Source organism: Anastrepha obliqua, chromosome 3, assembly GCF_027943255.1.
Source record: "Anastrepha obliqua isolate idAnaObli1 chromosome 3, idAnaObli1_1.0, whole genome shotgun sequence".
Classification (NCBI taxonomy): Eukaryota; Metazoa; Arthropoda; class Insecta; order Diptera; family Tephritidae; genus Anastrepha; species Anastrepha obliqua.
In genome coordinates this window covers 129,712,463-129,730,484 of record NC_072894.1, presented here as the reverse complement: position 1 = coordinate 129,730,484, position 18,022 = coordinate 129,712,463, and the positions used below count along the sequence as shown (strand labels likewise).

The 18,022-nt window shown below is 36.7% G+C and overlaps 1 protein-coding gene across 7 annotated transcripts in view; it reads right to left on the bottom strand.

The window, feature by feature from the left end:
• Positions 1 to 5,458: 5,458 nt before the first annotated feature.
• LOC129243081 (ral guanine nucleotide dissociation stimulator-like 1) overlaps positions 5,459 to 18,022 on the bottom strand; it is a 49,503-nt gene continuing 36,939 nt past the window's right edge. For all 7 annotated transcript variants that reach the window (XM_054880182.1, XM_054880183.1, XM_054880185.1 and 4 more), the window contains 5 exons: positions 8,950 to 9,051; positions 7,905 to 8,777; positions 7,680 to 7,832; positions 7,340 to 7,489; positions 5,459 to 7,209 (listed from right to left, as the gene is read on the bottom strand). In XM_054880182.1, coding sequence (XP_054736157.1) covers positions 6,175 to 7,209; positions 7,340 to 7,489; positions 7,680 to 7,832; positions 7,905 to 8,777; positions 8,950 to 9,051 — 2,313 coding nt within the window. In that variant the 3' untranslated portion in view covers positions 5,459 to 6,174. The remainder of the gene's footprint in view (positions 7,210 to 7,339; positions 7,490 to 7,679; positions 7,833 to 7,904; positions 8,778 to 8,949; positions 9,052 to 18,022) is intronic.

Genomic DNA, 18,022 nt, shown 5'->3' with positions numbered 1-18,022 from the left:
CTGGTATTTAATAGCCAAAATATATGGGCAACATGTAATTAGCGGCCAACATTTGTGGTGCCAGAAATGCCAGTGGCCAATCAGTGGCGCAAAAAAATAAAAATGTGCCTGCGTACAGTATCTGGCAAAATGCCCTAATTGGTGCTCTTCAATGGGCACTGAGACTCGTAAAATGCATTTTCTGGTTGTATGACTGTATGGTTACACATAAAGCTAATACATAAACACATAAATACATATTCACATTTATATTTACATGGAAAGTCATTTGCATGGATATCGGGTGCATGCAGCAGCGAAGGAGTGGTTTTATTTGTTTTTTATTTAGAAAGAATAAATTTTTTGAGAAACCTTTATTGAATAGCAACTCAAGCTGGCCAACTTTCGGAACAAAATTTTTGTTATTTTATATCACAGTGGCTGATGTGAAGAAGAGAAACTCGAAAAAAGTACCATAAGCACAAATCATAGCGAACGTCCGATTATACAGGGTGGCTGATGAAAGCCGCTACCAAAAAAAAAAATTGAATAACTTTTTTTCTTTTTAAGTTATCTGTTCCATTTTTGTTTTAATTTGCAGATGATCTTTAAAATTTATCAAAATGGATAACTGGGACACGCAAACAAGAATTTGGATAGTCCGCCGCTATCACGCACTGGAGTCCGTAGTTTTGGTGCAGAGAGAGTACAGGCGGATGTTTGGCGGCGATCCCCCGAGCAGATGGACCATAATGAGACTGGTGAATAATTTTGCTGAGCAAGGAACAGTCGCAAGAAGGCCTTATCATCGAAACCCACCAGTTCGGACGGAGGAAACGATCGCTGCTGTAGCTGCAGCTATACAAAGCAATCCAAGGGTTTCAACAAGAAGCTTATCTGCTCAACTTGGTGTCAGGCGACAGTCTTTGCAAACAATAATGCACAAAGATTTAGACTTATTTCCCTACAAAATTCAAATGGTTAACAAACTGAATGCAGCAGACTTGCCGATTCGCTTGGAATTTTGCCAGAAGATCCTGCAAATGGTGGAAGAAGACCAAAACATGTTAAACTGCCTTTTCATGTCTGATGAGGCCCATTTCGATTTAAACGGCAATGTGAACAAACAAAATTGTCGAATATGGAGTACTTCTAACCCACAGATACTCCACGAGACGGAATTGCATCCTCTTCGCGTGACAGTGTGGTGTGCGGTTTCTTCACGCTGTATTGTCGGGCCTTATTTTTTTGAAGAAAATGGTCACACCGTTACGGTTACTGGAGACCGTTATTTGAAAATGCTGAAAGAATTTTTCTATCCAGAAATACGCCGAAAGATAATTCCTTTCAACTCTGTGTGGTTTCAACAAGATGGGGCAACGTCTCACAAAGCCCAGACTGTTATGACAGAGTTGCGACGAAAATTTCCCAATAAACTGATTTCAAGAAACTTCGAATTTCGTTGGCCTCCCAGGTCGCCTGACCTTACTGCACCTGACTTTTTCTTGTGGGGTTTATGTAAACAAGAAGTTTATAAAACAAAGCCAACAAATTTGGATGAACTAAAACAATCCATTCGGGCAACAATTGCGGCTATTCCTGTCGCAACTCTCAAAGCAGCAATGAACAACTTTTTACTAAGATGTCGCACTTGTGTCAACGAGCATGGGGGGCATTTAAATTCAATTATTTTTAAAACTAGTTAAGCTACATTTAATAAAATTTAATGACCTTCAACTTGAAAAAAAAATAAATGAATTCCATACACTAAAAAAAAAGTTATTTGAGTTTCTTAATGTAGCAAAATTCATTAGCCACCCTGTATTTCTGCCATGAAAAAGCTTCTCATAAAAACCATTTGCCGTTCGGAGTCGACAAAATATTTATATTAGAATTTCGGTCGATTAAAAAGACACGATCCTTATCTTTGCTACTCTTTGAAGAATAATTTTTGTTCACGTTTCAAAAAACGATTTGAATCAACTTCTATCTGTTAATAATTAAATATCTCGCTTTTAATACAAACGCATATTGAATTAAAATGGTAAGCTTTTGGAAGATCGGAATCTATTATTCTAGAAATAACAAAAAAGTTACAGCCATAAAATAAGGTTCTGCTCGCATCCATGATTTGATTTTGAACTTTCAGTCAAGGCGCCTAATATTCTAATTAGATCTAATTAGGCTTCTAATGTTCCGATTTCTAGAACTCTGAGAGAATTTAATTCGCTTTCAAATCGTGTTGTCCTAGGTTTTTGTTTCCACAAAGTATCATACTACTCAAGTTGTTACTAAATAGTTATTTAGTAGATTCTAAGTATTCTCTGACATTCTTTCTCAGTTAACTATAAGAAATGTTACATTTTCTAATTATTTTCCCTAAAATAAAAAAAGCAAATTATAAATTTAATTTATTTTTGGTTGAAGTGCTGGGCATTAATTAGTTTTGTTACAGTATGTAAGAAACACTACGTTTTTAGCTTACTAACCCTCCTTTGGACACCTTTTCTAAAACCTTCGGTTGGGCACCCAGGTTTGGCCTTTTCCTCGTTCTGTTCGAGAATCCTTTCCAAAAGGTTATATCCATATATCGATAGAAAATTAAATTTCAGGAAGCTACCTAGAAGCTCACGCCGTTAGCTATAATAAAAATATGTTAAATTCAAATCCAAAGTCGAAAAAGCCAGTCTGGTCAGATCCGGGTGTCCAACGGAGGGTTAAATAAATAAATGAATTAATAAGTTAAATTAAATAAGTCATATGTTTTCGAAAGCTTACTCGGTATTAGGGTTTGTGAGGCGAAAAGTTCTAAATCCACTGACTTCTACACTCCGGGTCCAAACAATTTTTATTAGTTACGGCCTACGTTCATTGAGCTTCGTTGAACCGATTCCTACATATCAGTCTCGTTTGCTTTTGATTAGTCTTCGGAAGTAAGAAGATCAGTGCTCTCGCTTTCATTTGTTTACCACAACATCAATGGCAGTATTGTCTGCTAATTTCTTGTGGAAATATTTAAGGGGGTGGTAGGGTTTAGCGCTAAAAAAAAAAACTTTTTTTTTAATTTTTCACAGAAATATGGCTTTAATAAAATCAGTTGCATGTTATTGTACATCTTTTCAATAAGTTTTTAAAAAATAATATATTAATAATAAAATATTGACAAATAAGCCCATGACAGAGTTTTTTTGGAGATATGTTTTTCGAGAGGTGCTCTGCGGTGCCAATCGGCATTCGTCGTAGAATCATCTGAAACTAAAAAGTCGAATTTTTCAGTTAAAGTATGACGTAATGCTCCCCCCCCCCCCCCCTCCCCCCCATTTATAAATTTTTTTTTTTTTCATTTTTGTAGTTTTGGTGGCAAAAAAACGTAAAACGAGCATTTTTGGCGAAAAATTTCGCCATATTTGTAAGTGAAAAACAACCTTAAAAAAAAAAAATAAAAAAAAAACAGTGGGGGGCGGGGAGGTATTTTTGATTTAGAAAACGTGTGCCAAATTTGAAAAGAATCGGTTGAATAGTTTCGGAGTTGTGATTGGCACCGACTTTTAAGAAGTCGTTTCGGGAAAAACGCGTTTGAAAAAATGACTCTGAAAAATTATCTTTGCTCCGCATTCGAGGTAGAGTGCCTACAAAGGCTATAACTTTGAGAGTTCTGCTCCGATCCACTTAAAATTTTGACACAACATTCTTGAAATGATTTACTATAAGATGAATGAAGAAAAAAAATTTCGATTTTGTGACCCTACCCCCCCTTAATTTCAGTATACCACGTGCAATCTGCGTAGCTCTTTACCTTTCTATGGTGGGAAATGTAAAACGGAGCCTTCGCGTACTGCTCCTCTTGTGCGAGCCTTGAATGAATTTAATACAATCTCGCGTTTTATCCCACTAGATTTTTCAAAAATTTATTTTTAATTACTTTGTATTCTATTTTTTAGGTATTTAAATCATTTTCGATAGTTATTTTACTTTTCATTGTAATTAGTCTGTAAGCAACTTGTGTTCATAGACTAAATAAAAATGAATAAATAAAAATAGAAATAAAACTCAGTTTGGAACCATTGGCATACGAATAATTATAATTATATTCATTTCATTGTTGAAATAAAACGCAAATTCGTAGGAACTTTTTGCTTCACCCACTAACTGTGGGTATTAAGCCATAGCAGTCACCCTCGACAGGCAATGGCGAAGAAGCCTGGGTGGGCTTTTCACATGATAGGTTTCGCACAAGATATCTCTTATTGTTGTTTAGTACTAACACATGGACTGAAAGGTCCCGGACCTAACATAGATCGTACTAGTTTTATTGCATTCACCTCTTTTGCAGTTAGTACTAACCCTAAAAGTCAGCTGTTAAAATTTTATGATATTCTATTTATTAATTCGTGAGTTATTGTGCGATGAGTGACGCTACTTTTGTTATTTCAAAACAATCGATGAAAAAGAATTTGGTGTTTAATTGTGCACTTCTTCTTGGTGGGAAAAAATACCGTTTCAAGCGAAGTAATGGCTTGAAAACTGTTAAGGGGTTGATCAGAAACAACAATAAAACGATGGGTTGCTGACCTCAAGCTCGGTCGTAGAGACACCGACGTAGCGGACGTGCAAACGAAGGGGTAACACCAGAAAACATAAAAAAATCCACAAAATCGTTTTAAATGATCGAAAAGTGAAGTTGCGTGAGTTGGCTGACCTCTTAAAGATATCTGATTATACAAATTATATTGCATAAGCATCTGACTATGAGAAAACTCTGTTCAAAGTGAGAGCCGTGTTGGCTCACTGCTGAGCACAAACAAGAAGGTGTTGATGATGGTAAAACTACAAGAATTGAACTTCGAATTGCTCCCACATCCACAGTATTCGCCATATTTGGCTCCCAGCGACTACTGACAGTTCACAGACCTACAAAAATGCTCGCCAGTTGGAAATTTCGTGCGAATGAAAAGGTGAAACTGAGACCTATTTGAGGCCTAAAGTGGTATTGAAAGTTAGAGCGGCGCTGAAATGATTATGTTTTTATTGATGGAAATTACATTAATGAGTAATGCTAGAATAAAATTTTGAACAAAAATAAAATGTGATTTCTTTGTTAGGCCAGGGACTTTTCAGCCCATGTGTTACAAATTGAATTGAATCATTTTGTACCGTATAAGAATGTATTTTCATGATTCTTCAAAATGACAATTTTGGTTTATATTATTTCAATGTATAGCTCCCTGTCTATTCTTATCAAATTATACCAAATGTACGAGCATTTTAATTTCAAGAATGTATTATAAGTCTTGTAAGACTGTAAATAAATAAATAACCTTTTTTTACATTTATCACTTATAACTGATAGCCCAAAAAAAAAATAATAATTGGCACGTCCACCTCTGTTAGGTGTATGGCTTGGCTCCTCCGGCCTGATACTGATAACAGTAAAGCCCAAATATTTAGGCTTGAAGCTTGAAAATAAAATTCAGTCGCCTTGGTATTTATAAAAAATTTATTCGAACCATTTTAAAATATCTTCATGTAACACTTTACATACACCTAGATGAGGAGACCCATCTCGAATATCAGCCAATATACTACATATATTTTTACAGTTTAAATAATTGTCATACAGCGAAATCTTACTTAAAATACACCTCTGCTTACAATATTATTGTATTATCTCCATTTTCATATTATAATTACGATTTTTTACTTTAAAGCAGTATTAAAGCAGTGAAGCTTATGCGTTTAACGTATAAAATAAATAAACAGATAAACTTTTTCACAAACCTATAAAAAATATCATTACAAACGCTCAGACATAAGCTAAGATTCAAATTCTACAAAAAAGTTAAATACATAATTTAAATTACTCTCGAACTTACACAAATACATATGCATATATTGTATTACAACAAAATATAAAAATAAAGTAAAAATTAAGCTACTGTAAAACACAACAATTATTTACATTAATTATTTGTCCTTAATTTGAGATTATTTTAACATTTGCAAAAAGCAAATTTATCTTTGTGAGTATGAAATATCTCCTTGCATATATCTGTAATTAATTTTGTAGTTGCAGTTTTGTAGCAGCTGTGGCGAAACTTGTGCGCTCCATCCCAAACACGCCTAAAGCACCAAAGCGGTCGAAACAAAAACGAGCATCAAACGGAACTCCAACTTCTCCGCATTCCACCCGCTGCACTAGCTGCCATTGCTGCCGCCATCTTTCTTCTTCGGCCGCAGTATGAAATTCAAATTGTAGTTCGTATTCACCGCGTAGTACACATTTGCATTCTTCGGCATGACCAACTCCTTGTCAGGCAGCACCTGCGCCAACGTGTATTGTTCGGGATCCGCCTCGAGGCCGAGCTTCATCATCGCATTGCGTATGACTTGCGGTGTGCGCTCGTTGTTGCCCAGCATTATGCTTTTATACAGCACAATGCCATCCAGCTCGACGTTCTCCGTCTCATAGGTCACGCGTATGATGTAAAAGTCAGGCGCGTTATTTGTTTTTACGCCGGGCGATTGCACCAGCTGTGCGTTGATGATCGGTGAGCCTACGTTCAACTGAGAGTTATTGTGTCCGCTGCCAGTGCTACCGCGCACACCGTTTGTAGAATGTGAATGCGTCATTTTCGTATTCGATTTTTGTCCCCCCGAGTTACTTGAGTCCATTGACAGGTTTGACACGCTGCTCGAGGCAGACAACAGCGATGCATTCGGCGCTTGTGCATCCCGATCTAACGAATTGTGTCGCGAGCTGTAATGTGAACTGTAGCTGTTGTTCAATTCGCAATAGAATTGTGAACCGGCGCCGCTGCTCGAGTTCGACGCTATTGAGTCAGTCTTGCGATGCCCATTACCGCCTACGCCACCCATGGAGTTCGATGAGATCGTCGTGTTCGTAAGCGATGTGTTGGTCGAAGCGGTTGACTTGCGTGGCGCAGGTGGTGGCGATTCGAGTTGGCAGGAAAGCGTGTGTGCCTCTCGCTCATCCAGTACCAGCATCGAGGCGAACCAACGATCGAAGTTTGGATCTTCGCGCAGGTTGTACGTATTGGCGGCCCCCTGTAGTAGTTTAATTTGCGCCAGCACTTCAAACTCTTTGCGCTTTTTGTCGAAATTGATGAGCTGATGTTCGCCTATTGTGTCCGGTATGGCGGCGTGTATCATTGTCAAATCGGTGAGAAAGGTGCCCAGGTAAGGTATGGTGCCATGCGACGTTTGCGTGCTCTGTGACATGGAACGAAAGTAGATATAATTAGTGGGTTATGCTAATATGCTATGCAAGGGGTGTGTTTTTGTCGTCTGAGTCAGTTGCGTTGCTTGGGTCGATACTGGTTTGCAATGTGCAGGCACTCACTTGTTTCTGTATGATCTTCTGCAGATGGCGATCGTGCTCACCCACCGTGTCGGCAAATTTTGCAGTACCCTCACGCATGAGTACCTCACGCTGCGCCCAAGCGTTGTTGTCCTCCGAAAATATTCTGGCAAGTTCATTGAAAATCTCCATCTGAAATATGGCATAAAAACATTTATTTATGTACTGGCTTGACTTCAGCTTAATTGGCAAACATTTTAGTTTAAAAAAATTAACATTTATGCAGCGTTGGAAGAAGTTTTCTGTTATTCGTTTTCTGCTGTCGTTATTTCCATTGCTACTTTGTAGGCTTATCTTTTCTAAGTAACATAAAACCACTAACCTTTTCTTTGGGTAGGACCGCCCATATTTTTGAAAGTCTATAAATAGGATTCGATTGCAGGCCCGAAATGATCGCCTTTAGCGAAGAGAAATTCTTCAGCAGACGCAATTCTTGTGCAATATCAATCCAGGTGGCAATATTTAAAGCACGTTCCTGCAAATTAACAAAAAACATATTTACTCGTAATGAAATTTATATAAATTTTTTCAACCACTCAACACTCACCTGTGGTTTAAGTCTTGGCTCAATTAATATACTAGAAATAACCCTAAAGAGTACAGCATTAAATTGATTTATTGTGGCCACAACCGTTTCCGAGCCGCTTTTGTCCCGTCGCGCCCACGTCGCACCAAGGCACTGATGTGGTATTAAACGCTTGAATAACTCCGAGTCCATGCGCGTCAGCTGCTCGGCGAAGTGACGAACCGGCACGTGCGGAAAGCGAAATGCCTGCAGGAAATGTGTGGGACCACGGAATGCCGGCGCCAAGCATAGCCCTGCAAATTGATCTGTAAACTCCGTGTTGTAGTGTTGTGGCAGCAAACCCACGCTCAGGCTCATATTCATATTATTGCCATTCGTGTTCCCACCTACGCCACTCGCCAACCAAGGTGGTAAACTATTCTCCCCATAAACCTGCTGTCGCAGAATGCGCTCCAAACGATGCAGCACCTTCACATGCAAATCTGAGCGCGGCAGACGTTTCGACGCAAAAGTCAATATTTGCCGCAGGTTATCCTCATTCCAGTCCTCCGGAAACCCATCCAACCACACATGCAACGCTGAGACTAGAGTTTTCTTGTGTTGCTCGTGTATGGACGTCGCCGGATCGTAGCTGACATCCTCGAGTTGTTGATGCTCTTCGATCTCTTGCAGATGTTTGTCATTGAGTGTGTCATAGCGTCGTATGAGCAAATTGAGCACCTCTTTGGGAGTGGAGAATGTGCGATATGTGGAGAGAAACACATTGATAAATGTTGACTCCAATTCACCATCGTCTGTGGCTAACGCTTCGACCAAACGCGCCAGTGTGGCCGCCTTCACGAAGCGCACTCGCACCGTTTCCCATTCGAGGTGGCTAATTTCATCGTCCGAATCCTATGGCAGCCAAAATCAAAAAATATAAGAATGAGAAGTGGGAAATAGAGAAAATTGATTAATGTACTATACATAAATTCGTTTCGGTTAGCCAAAGTGATTGCCTTTTAGGCAAACAGAGTTAATTAAGAATTCAATTCTCTGGCTGCCTGGTGGGCTGTCACACACTTACATTATTCGCCGTTGGTGTTGGTCGATGGTAGCGCACCTTTTTAAGGTAGACAGTGAAAATGGCATTTTTCTCGTGCTCCTCGCCCCAGAGACGCCACGTGGGCTGTAATGGCACATAGATCAAAATGGAAAATGAAAAATGAATTTTTTTTATAACATTAAATTATACGACACGTGGTTTCTTGATGGAAAGACAAAGAATGTTCTAAGGTAGAGTTAAGACAAAAAAATAAAATTATACATACATACATATATAAGTATGTATTTATGTACGTAAAGAGTAAATGAAGGTATGTGGGTGTAAAATACTGGTGAGTTGAGCTGAAAATGCTGACAATAAATCAATATCCTGGAAGTTATGTAGAGTATATGAATTTTCGATAGAGTGAAAGAGTCATAAGGGTTTTTGTTTTCCATAAAAAAAGCAGCTGCTGTTCGAGAATAAAAAATGTATTTAACTTTTTTTGTGTTATGCGACAGAATTAAGGGGCGAGTTCGGCGTTTCGAATCGACATGGTCTCACGTAAATAAGAGCCCATTGTAACTTTGATAAGCTGCATTAAATAACTATAGCCCCTTGACTTATTGGTAAGCCTTGACAATTTATTTATTTCTTATTTATCTCTAATGTTCTTTTTAGGATTTCATTCTCCCATAGAAACCCTAAAAATTCCAGCTTCAAACTCACTAAAATAGCTTTGTATGATATTTATTGAGAACAATTCTGGGACTTTTGTGTACACAAAAGAATAAAAAATATGTGAAATATTTCAATTTTAAATTAAAATTATTAATAATGCAAATGATTTATAAATCAATGCAATCCCGTAAAAAGCACTGACCGCTTAGTTAAAATTATTTTCTATCCAATTGAGCGGCCACAGACAATACAAGACGTATGTAAATGTATAGTCATAAAAAGTGAATGGGTTGCAAAATGCAAAGAAAAGCTTGAAATAATAATATTAGCAGAATAACCAAATGAGCTGTGAAAGAAATTTGTATTTATTTGTATGTATATTCGCGCGCATATTCGCAGTGTAGAAATGTGTTCGTAAAAATTTAAATGCGCTGAAAAATTAATTGAAAAGCAAGATCAACAGCGGCAATGGACCGCACCGACCATCTGGCTAAGCAAATGCATAGTTTCGCGAACTCGACTAGACGGACTGATGGCTGCCTGACTGACTCGATGTCGTGGTTTATGACCGAATATGCAACATTGCAATTTAAATTTATAAACACAAATTTTCTCCATAATTACGCGAATTACATATGCTAAACGCGATAGGGCAGCTCATTGATATGGACAAACACATAGGCCCAGGCACACAGCAGCCGCCCACCCAGCTTGGGCATTGGCTGGTGGTGCGGCATGCCTGGTACGCGGCTCGCGCTTTAATTGAAACTAAATTGAACGCTTTCACTGGCAGCGGCGTTGGTCATGAATTCAATTATGCATCAGTGTAATGATAGAGCCGGGCTGTTATGCAGGAACTATTGAATTAAAGTAGCAGACTAAAATAGTCGCCTTTGGCAGGTTCATTCAATTATTCTTGCATAATAGGTTTGCTGTACGCAACGCATGGCTGAGCATTCAGCAAATGCAAAGCACAGCTGATGATGTTGCAAAAATGGTATACGAGGGTCGTTTGAAAAATACGTGCAAAGTAAGAGAGATGGCACTACTGGCGCTTATCGAGGTTATGTTTAGTTAGTAGCAGGAAGAGCATGCACCAAGTTGCAGCCAGATCGGTCTATTAATGGAAATAGGACTCCAACTCGTTTCACATCCTCACTATTCTCCGGACTTGGCTCCCTCGAACTATTATTTGTTCCCCAATTTTAAGACATAGCTGGCGGCAAGAGGATTTTATTCAAACGAGGCGGTTTATAGTTTTTATTTTTGCACGGACTTTCCAAACGACCCTCGTATAATATGAAAACGTGTGCTATATGCTCGAATGCTCATTCAAAATTTTATACATTACTTACTAAATAGCAAATGTTGGACTTTGGAGAAGCAAAGGGCAATTATGCCTACGGCTGCTGGAGTCGCATATGTATTAGCAGGTGCGCCTCGTAGCTTGGCACAACAAATGCTGATCAAGAAGAACAAAAAAACATTGAGAACTTTTTGGGTGAGGGGAATTTCGAAAATAGTTCGCCGTTTTGTAAATATTTTTCGCCCACGAATGCCTATTTTTCGTTGTTGTACAATATTATATTTGCTGTTGTCGTTGTTGTACGAGCAGCAAATAGGCTCGTGCACCAGATGCTACTTGTTATTACAATCGACGTGCGCGCAGCAATTCAATTTTCATATTTTCGGACAGCAGAAAGCAGCGATCACTAAAGCACACTCGTCGGCGGTTTGTTTACAAATATGCCGGTCTCTCATTTATTTTCGCAATTCGATGGAATTTCTCAAATTTACCCCACCACTGGCTGTAAATTGTGAGGGCACTCACAATAAGAAGAAAATAAAATAGATTTACTATACAAGTTTTTCTCTTTTTTTTGGTTTCTCTATAGTTACACACAGCTTGATTTTTTGTAAAATTACATTTTATGATTTCTCTGCGCTGAAATATATATTGACAAGCCTTTTTCATATCGTATGTACTTATGTGTATGCATACATACACACATCCATATGTAGTGGTTTAAACGGGGTAGCTGAGTGCACGAGCACTTGAGATCTTCCACTAATTGAGCGATAAAAATTGTATTCATGGATGTGCACAATGGGCCAGAAGATCGAGATTTTGGCCAAAAAGGTAAGTTTATTTTTTTAACGAGGTTCAAATATATGATTCTATGCACTTTTGTTCACAAGTCACTGAAATAGCTTTGTATGATATTCATTGGGAACAATTCTTCGACTTCTTTAAATAAATAATTTCGAATTTTCTAACGTTCCCTGGTTATCCAATATGTTTTTTTTTTAATGAGAACTTTTAATATTATAATGAGTGATTTTTTTTTTATTTACATGTAAGAATATTTTAATCATTAGTTATCACTTACTTATGAATATGAACTAAGTTACCCCTAATGAAGGGAGCTCTTTTAGATGTAATTTCAAAGATGAGTATGTTCGAATGAAACCTTCTCCTACTTTCATCTATCAAATTGAGAAAATAATAGACTAAATTACTCCTTGAAGTATGCACGTTAACTACGATATGCGCTTTGTTGCTTATTTTAATTTTAACCCAAAGAAATGCCATTTCTTCTATAATACCGTCGACTAATCCACTCACACCTCGGAATGAGAGATAAAAAGCTGAAATTTTGCATAAACTTTTATTTTGGTGTTCTAAAAGATATCTCAAAAGTCTTATAAAGTCTCATGTCCGCGTCGTAAAATGTTATATTAAAGGTCAAAGGTCATAAAAACCAATTTTTTGCAATGCCTATGACATTTTGATAATTTAGTCCCGTTGAATAAATGGCCATCGTAGCACGAATTGGTTGGTGCGTGCCTACCATTCGGAAGTACTTAGGTTCGAATCTCAGTGCATGAAACATTGAAAATGATAGAAAAAGTTGTTTCTACAGCGATCGCCTTTCAGTAGGCAATGGCAAACCTCCTACTGTATTTGTGCGATGAAAAAGCTCCTATTGGAAAACCATTTGCCGTTCGGCAATATTGAAGGGGAACCTCGCCCAAACACCTAAAAAGGATCCAAGCACCAATTATAAATCAAATAAGAAATGTGGAGCATCAAATTCTCTACTAATTGCGTATTAAACATTATTTGATACGATTAGTGGATTTTATACTAGAGCGCGGCGAACTTTCTGCGCTCCCCGATAGAAGATCAACCGTTTTTTTTGCGAAATGCAGTTGTTCCCTTTGCTATGTGTTGCTAATTCTTTGCAATACTTATTTATTTCAAATCGCTTAGCGTAACTACAATTGATACAGAAACGTTAAATCGCCTCAAACTTTCGTTATCTACACTCGAAGCAATTGGAAAAAATAAATTTAATGCTGCCAGAAGAAAAATGGGCAAAATTATGTTAAAAAATTAAATTGAAAATGAAATTAAAAATTGCGAATACGAATTAAATAAAACATTCAACATCAAGTTTCACACCAATCTGAAAGATTTTTAAAATAATGTCCGACTCATTGGGTCCACGATTTTGAATTTTCAAAATCTTACTTCAAATTCGGACCTATCGACATTGAAAACCCCCGAGTAACGAGTTTTACGCCAATCTGAAATTTTTTTTAAATATTGTCGAATTTCGAATTTTGGCCACTTTTGAAGTCCGCTGGCCCATAGTGGCGTGTTGAAATTCCCACAAAACGGCCTTGCCCAACAAAAAAAACGAGATTTTTCGGAATTTGCCACTCAAAACTAGCTGTGTGTATAATTATTACAATTTTTTATATTTAATTTTTAGTTTTTCTTTTTTTTCGTTTTTGAGAAAATATTCTTTTAAAGCGCTTCCACTTAAAGAATTATGGCACAGCAGCCTGAAAAGAATTGTTTCCAAAGTTGTTTAAGTATTCAAAAGATTTGCTACAATTAGCACAATTTGCTCGTAATTAACTCGTTTGAAATGCCAATATGTATGTATGTATGTAAGTTTCTGAAAAATTAATTTATGAGAAATATTCTTTGCGTGGAATTTAAAAAGAAAGATGTGTATATAATTTGTAAAAAAGGAATTTCTTTGAACTTTTGGGGTTCTATAAAATATGAGTTGAATAAATTCGCAATTTGTTGGCGCTTGATTGAATTGGCTGGGAAGGGAATATTAAACGAATATTAAACACTTTTCGTTCTTATCTGCTCGATATAAATTTTGCAATCGATTGTAAACTAGGTACCTTATGAACTAGATACTTGAAATTCTCAGCATTGTTCAGATCATGGAGACATTTTGGTGGCACTGGTGTCGACATTTTGCCGATTCATCTGATATTAAAAAAATATCACTTATATGAAATTAGACAACTTCGCAAAAAAATTACCCCATAGGTGGCGTTGGTGTCGAGATGTTAGATTATAAGCATTTATGGGTTGGTTTGGCTTGTATTCAGAAATTATATTACTTAAATGAAAAACTTTACCCATGCCACAGAATGATGTTGAGGTCAAATATTAGAAAAAAAAACGATTATATATGTGTGTATCGTCCAATTTGGGTTTTACACGAGAAATACGTTAGATGTAAGTAGTAAGAATTTTCTTGACCAATGTTACTTTCTACGCTCCTTAAAGGTCGATACTGGGTGAGCTCACGTTTTGCTATTTACAATATTAAAAATACATATTTTTATAGCTCTTCAAACCTCGCAATTACAAACTGTCAAGTCAACAATGTTAAAAGTCAAAGGGGAAAATATTTTTTTAACTCTTAGTCTGTTGTAAAATTTATTTAAATTTTTTTTTTTTTTTTCATTTGTAATTTTTTTATTTACTTAACTAGCATTGTCCCTAGGGAATCCCCACATTTTTTCTCATTTATTAGATAAAAATTCAATCACTTAAAACCGACATTGGCTTAAATTATCATTTTTAAAGTACAAGATTCACATGAGTTTTCAATTCTGCCTACTCAAAAAGCACAACCAAAAAGTGTTGCATGAAAAGCCACATATTGTCTGTTTTTCTCTTTCATCAATCATGTCTAATAGTCACATTAACATAAACATTCATGTAAACATGCATCCCCAATTCCTTAAGACGCTTTTCGCATGATAAACAACTTTGCAAAAATACAGTCCCTGACCCTGATGAACCCCCTGCTCGCTACCCTACACTATTCCACTATAAGCCTTGACAGTTCGACATTTCCCTCGTGCGCTTCAAATAGAAAAGTTAACAAGAAAATAAGAAGCGTCTAAACAGAATTGGCGAAATCCATTTTCAATGTTACTCGTATCCTAAAAATAAAAACAAATAAATAAAGTCGGTATAAATAAAAGAAACTGGGAATTATGCAAATCAGATAAAGAGATATCTGCGCGTCGCTCTGTCTAATGCGGTATTTAGTGCAAAGACAAATACTTTCTGATGTATAAACACACAAACATACATATATACGCCATGCTCATACATATGTGCTAGACGTGTTGATCCCGAAATCCCGAAATTCTGAAGGCGTATGTAAGACTGTGATCGCAATAAAAGGTGACCTATAAATAAATTTTAAAACTTTTACATCTGTAACAAATCTATTTCCTATTCGAACATTTTTCTTTTTCAATATTAGAAACAATTTTTAAACTCGATTTCCGAAATGGCTTTAGCTCGGCTTTCATCACAATAGTATATACCGGAATAATTTATGAAAAGTATAAGAAGGGTGAGCGCCTGCCGCCGTTAATGCGCGACTACAGTTCGGTAGTGCCCGTGCATAAAACACCAAATGATTTTTTTTCTATAAGCAGTCGCCCCTCCGCAAAAACTTAAGGAAAGGGCAAAACCGATTTTTCGCACTAGTTACCAATTTTGAAAAAAACGTGTTGATTTTTGATTTGGGGTTAAAAAAAAGGCATAATTATTGTTGAAATGTAGAATTATAAAAGAACAATTTATAAATCGAAGATATAAATTAATGGCATATTCACTAAATAGTAATAATAGTTTCTGCACTTAAATCCCTTGAGGCTGAACTTGTAATTAATGCAAAAAGTTCTATGGTATTATTTGATTAATAATTTTCAACAAAGAACTGCTTAATATCATACTTAAATTGGAACCCCTTGGTGATTTGTTTGCTTGTTTAAAGTTCTTCGAGGTGGCACTAATGGATCTGATGAAAATAGCAAATGAGTCATTAAATCTTTATTGGTTGTACTCTTTCAGTTTTTTGAGTATGGGAAAGTCGATAACTTCTAAAGTTTTTGTGTGAATTGTTTAACTAGTAATGATAAAAAACCCCGATAATGAAAAAAACAATAAATAAATAATTGGCGCGTACACTTCAGTTAGGCGTTTGGCGTTGATCCACAAATAGAGGAGCCGCAGTTTTGAGTTGACTCCGCACGGCACATAGTTTTTGTTTTTTGTTCTGAGGAGTTTTTTTATGGCAGAAATGCACACCGAGGTTTGCAATTGCCTGACGAGGGGCGACCGCAATTAAAAAAAAACTTTTCAATCATTTTGCTGTTTCATGCACGGAGAGTCGAGCCTACGCACCAATCCCATTCGGCTACAGCAGCCGCAGAAGTAACTAGTAACAGAGGGCTAAAATTGCCAAAACCATAAAGAACTGAAGGAAGTTTTTTGTGTCTGCATTTTCAAACACTGATTTACTTAATATTTAAAAAAATTATTTTTGAAGTGAAAACTTCTTTAGAATCGTTGGGAGTGATTTGAGAAAAAGTGAAACGAAAATGCGACACCAAAAAGAAGAAGAAAAAAGATATACGTATATATATGTATGTATAGAAAATGCTTCATTACCAGGCACACAGAAGGATGGCATAAGCAAATTTAAATTTGTGAATTTATATATGTATGTATGTATATATGCGGATATATGTATATATGTTGTGTGTATGTACATATGTGCCTCGCCACAGCAAAACATACGTAAAATTTCTCAAGAAATCCAGCGCGCATTCATAGGCACAGCATTGCATGTACAGTAGGGCGGGTCGATTTAAAAATCGCATCAATCGACATCAGAACTCGTTTTAGAGGTATGGTTCCTTCGGCAAAGTTTCTTATTCTGATCCCTAGAATATGATTTTCACAGAGCAATGGGCGATTTTTTTGCCTTCCCACAAATCGACCCGGCCTAATGTACAGTAACCTTGAACAGGCAGCTGCGGTTGTCGAGCATTTAGAAACATATATTTACATACATATATGGGTGCAAACATATTTACGGAGCCGCGGGCACTCGACTTGACAAAAATTGAATATTGGCAAATAATTCTACGCGAAATATTCCAATATTGACTATTTTCGAATTGTCGAGAAAACTAGCATATGGGCGGCTCGTTTTATGAATGAAAGTACTTGCTCTTAGAACTATGAGCTCGAATTTATAAATCAATTTTTTGATGATGAGTTTTTGTTGCACAGTACAATAGTTGAAACTGTTCGGCGCCGCCGCGACTGTTCAGCGCTATGGCAACTAGGATGATGGCCGCTACGCTTGCGCCTATTAATGCATTTTGTTCTTGTAGTCGCTAGGCATAGAATTTTAGCTTTGGACGACATACGCATTTACAGGAATAAAGTGAGTGGCCTGTGTGTGCGGTTGCATTAATAAGCACTTTATTAATTAATAATAAGCATTGTTTTGCTGGAAGTTCAGAACACAAATATGTATGTACGTACATAGGCTAGGCCATAGTATAGCATACATACATATGTATAAAAAATTCAAACCAAGCGTCCTACGAATGTTTGTGTGTATGTTAGTACGTCTGTGTAATATACGCGCTACGACGCTCATAATAGCAACCGCGTGTGCTGTATTGCGTCCGTATTTTTATATTCGTAAATATTTTGATTTTTAAATGTTTACCGCAATTATGCCGAAAAATAATGCAGAAAAGTGTCGTGAATATCGACAGAAAAAACAACAATTGACACGGTATTTCAAAGATATGTTGACAACATCGAAATCAAAGCATTTGTATCATATTTTAGCTATCATAAGCCACTCATATCATTTGTTGAAATTGAAAACATTGAGGATGAATAAAATATGAACTTTATAGCAATATTATAATGAACCTATAATTATCCCGCTCCTAATGCTGCCTTCGTCTCATTCTCTCTCAGTTTGTTTTACGGAAGGTTTCACTTCTATCGCGTCTAACCGTTAGACTGGTTTTTTTTTTTTTTAATTTTTTTTATGAGACATATTTTTGGGCTCATCATAATTATCTTTATTAAAGTACAACGGTATATCGTCTTAAGGATAAAAATGTGTTTTAAAGAATTTTTTTACCATTGTATGTACAAATTATTTCTGATTTGAGGGGATGTATAAGGCTTAAGGTATATTTTATCTCAAAATATGTTAGACAATTTTCTTGATTGAAGTTTTAGCTTTTAAATGATACCAAATATCCAAATACCAAGGCG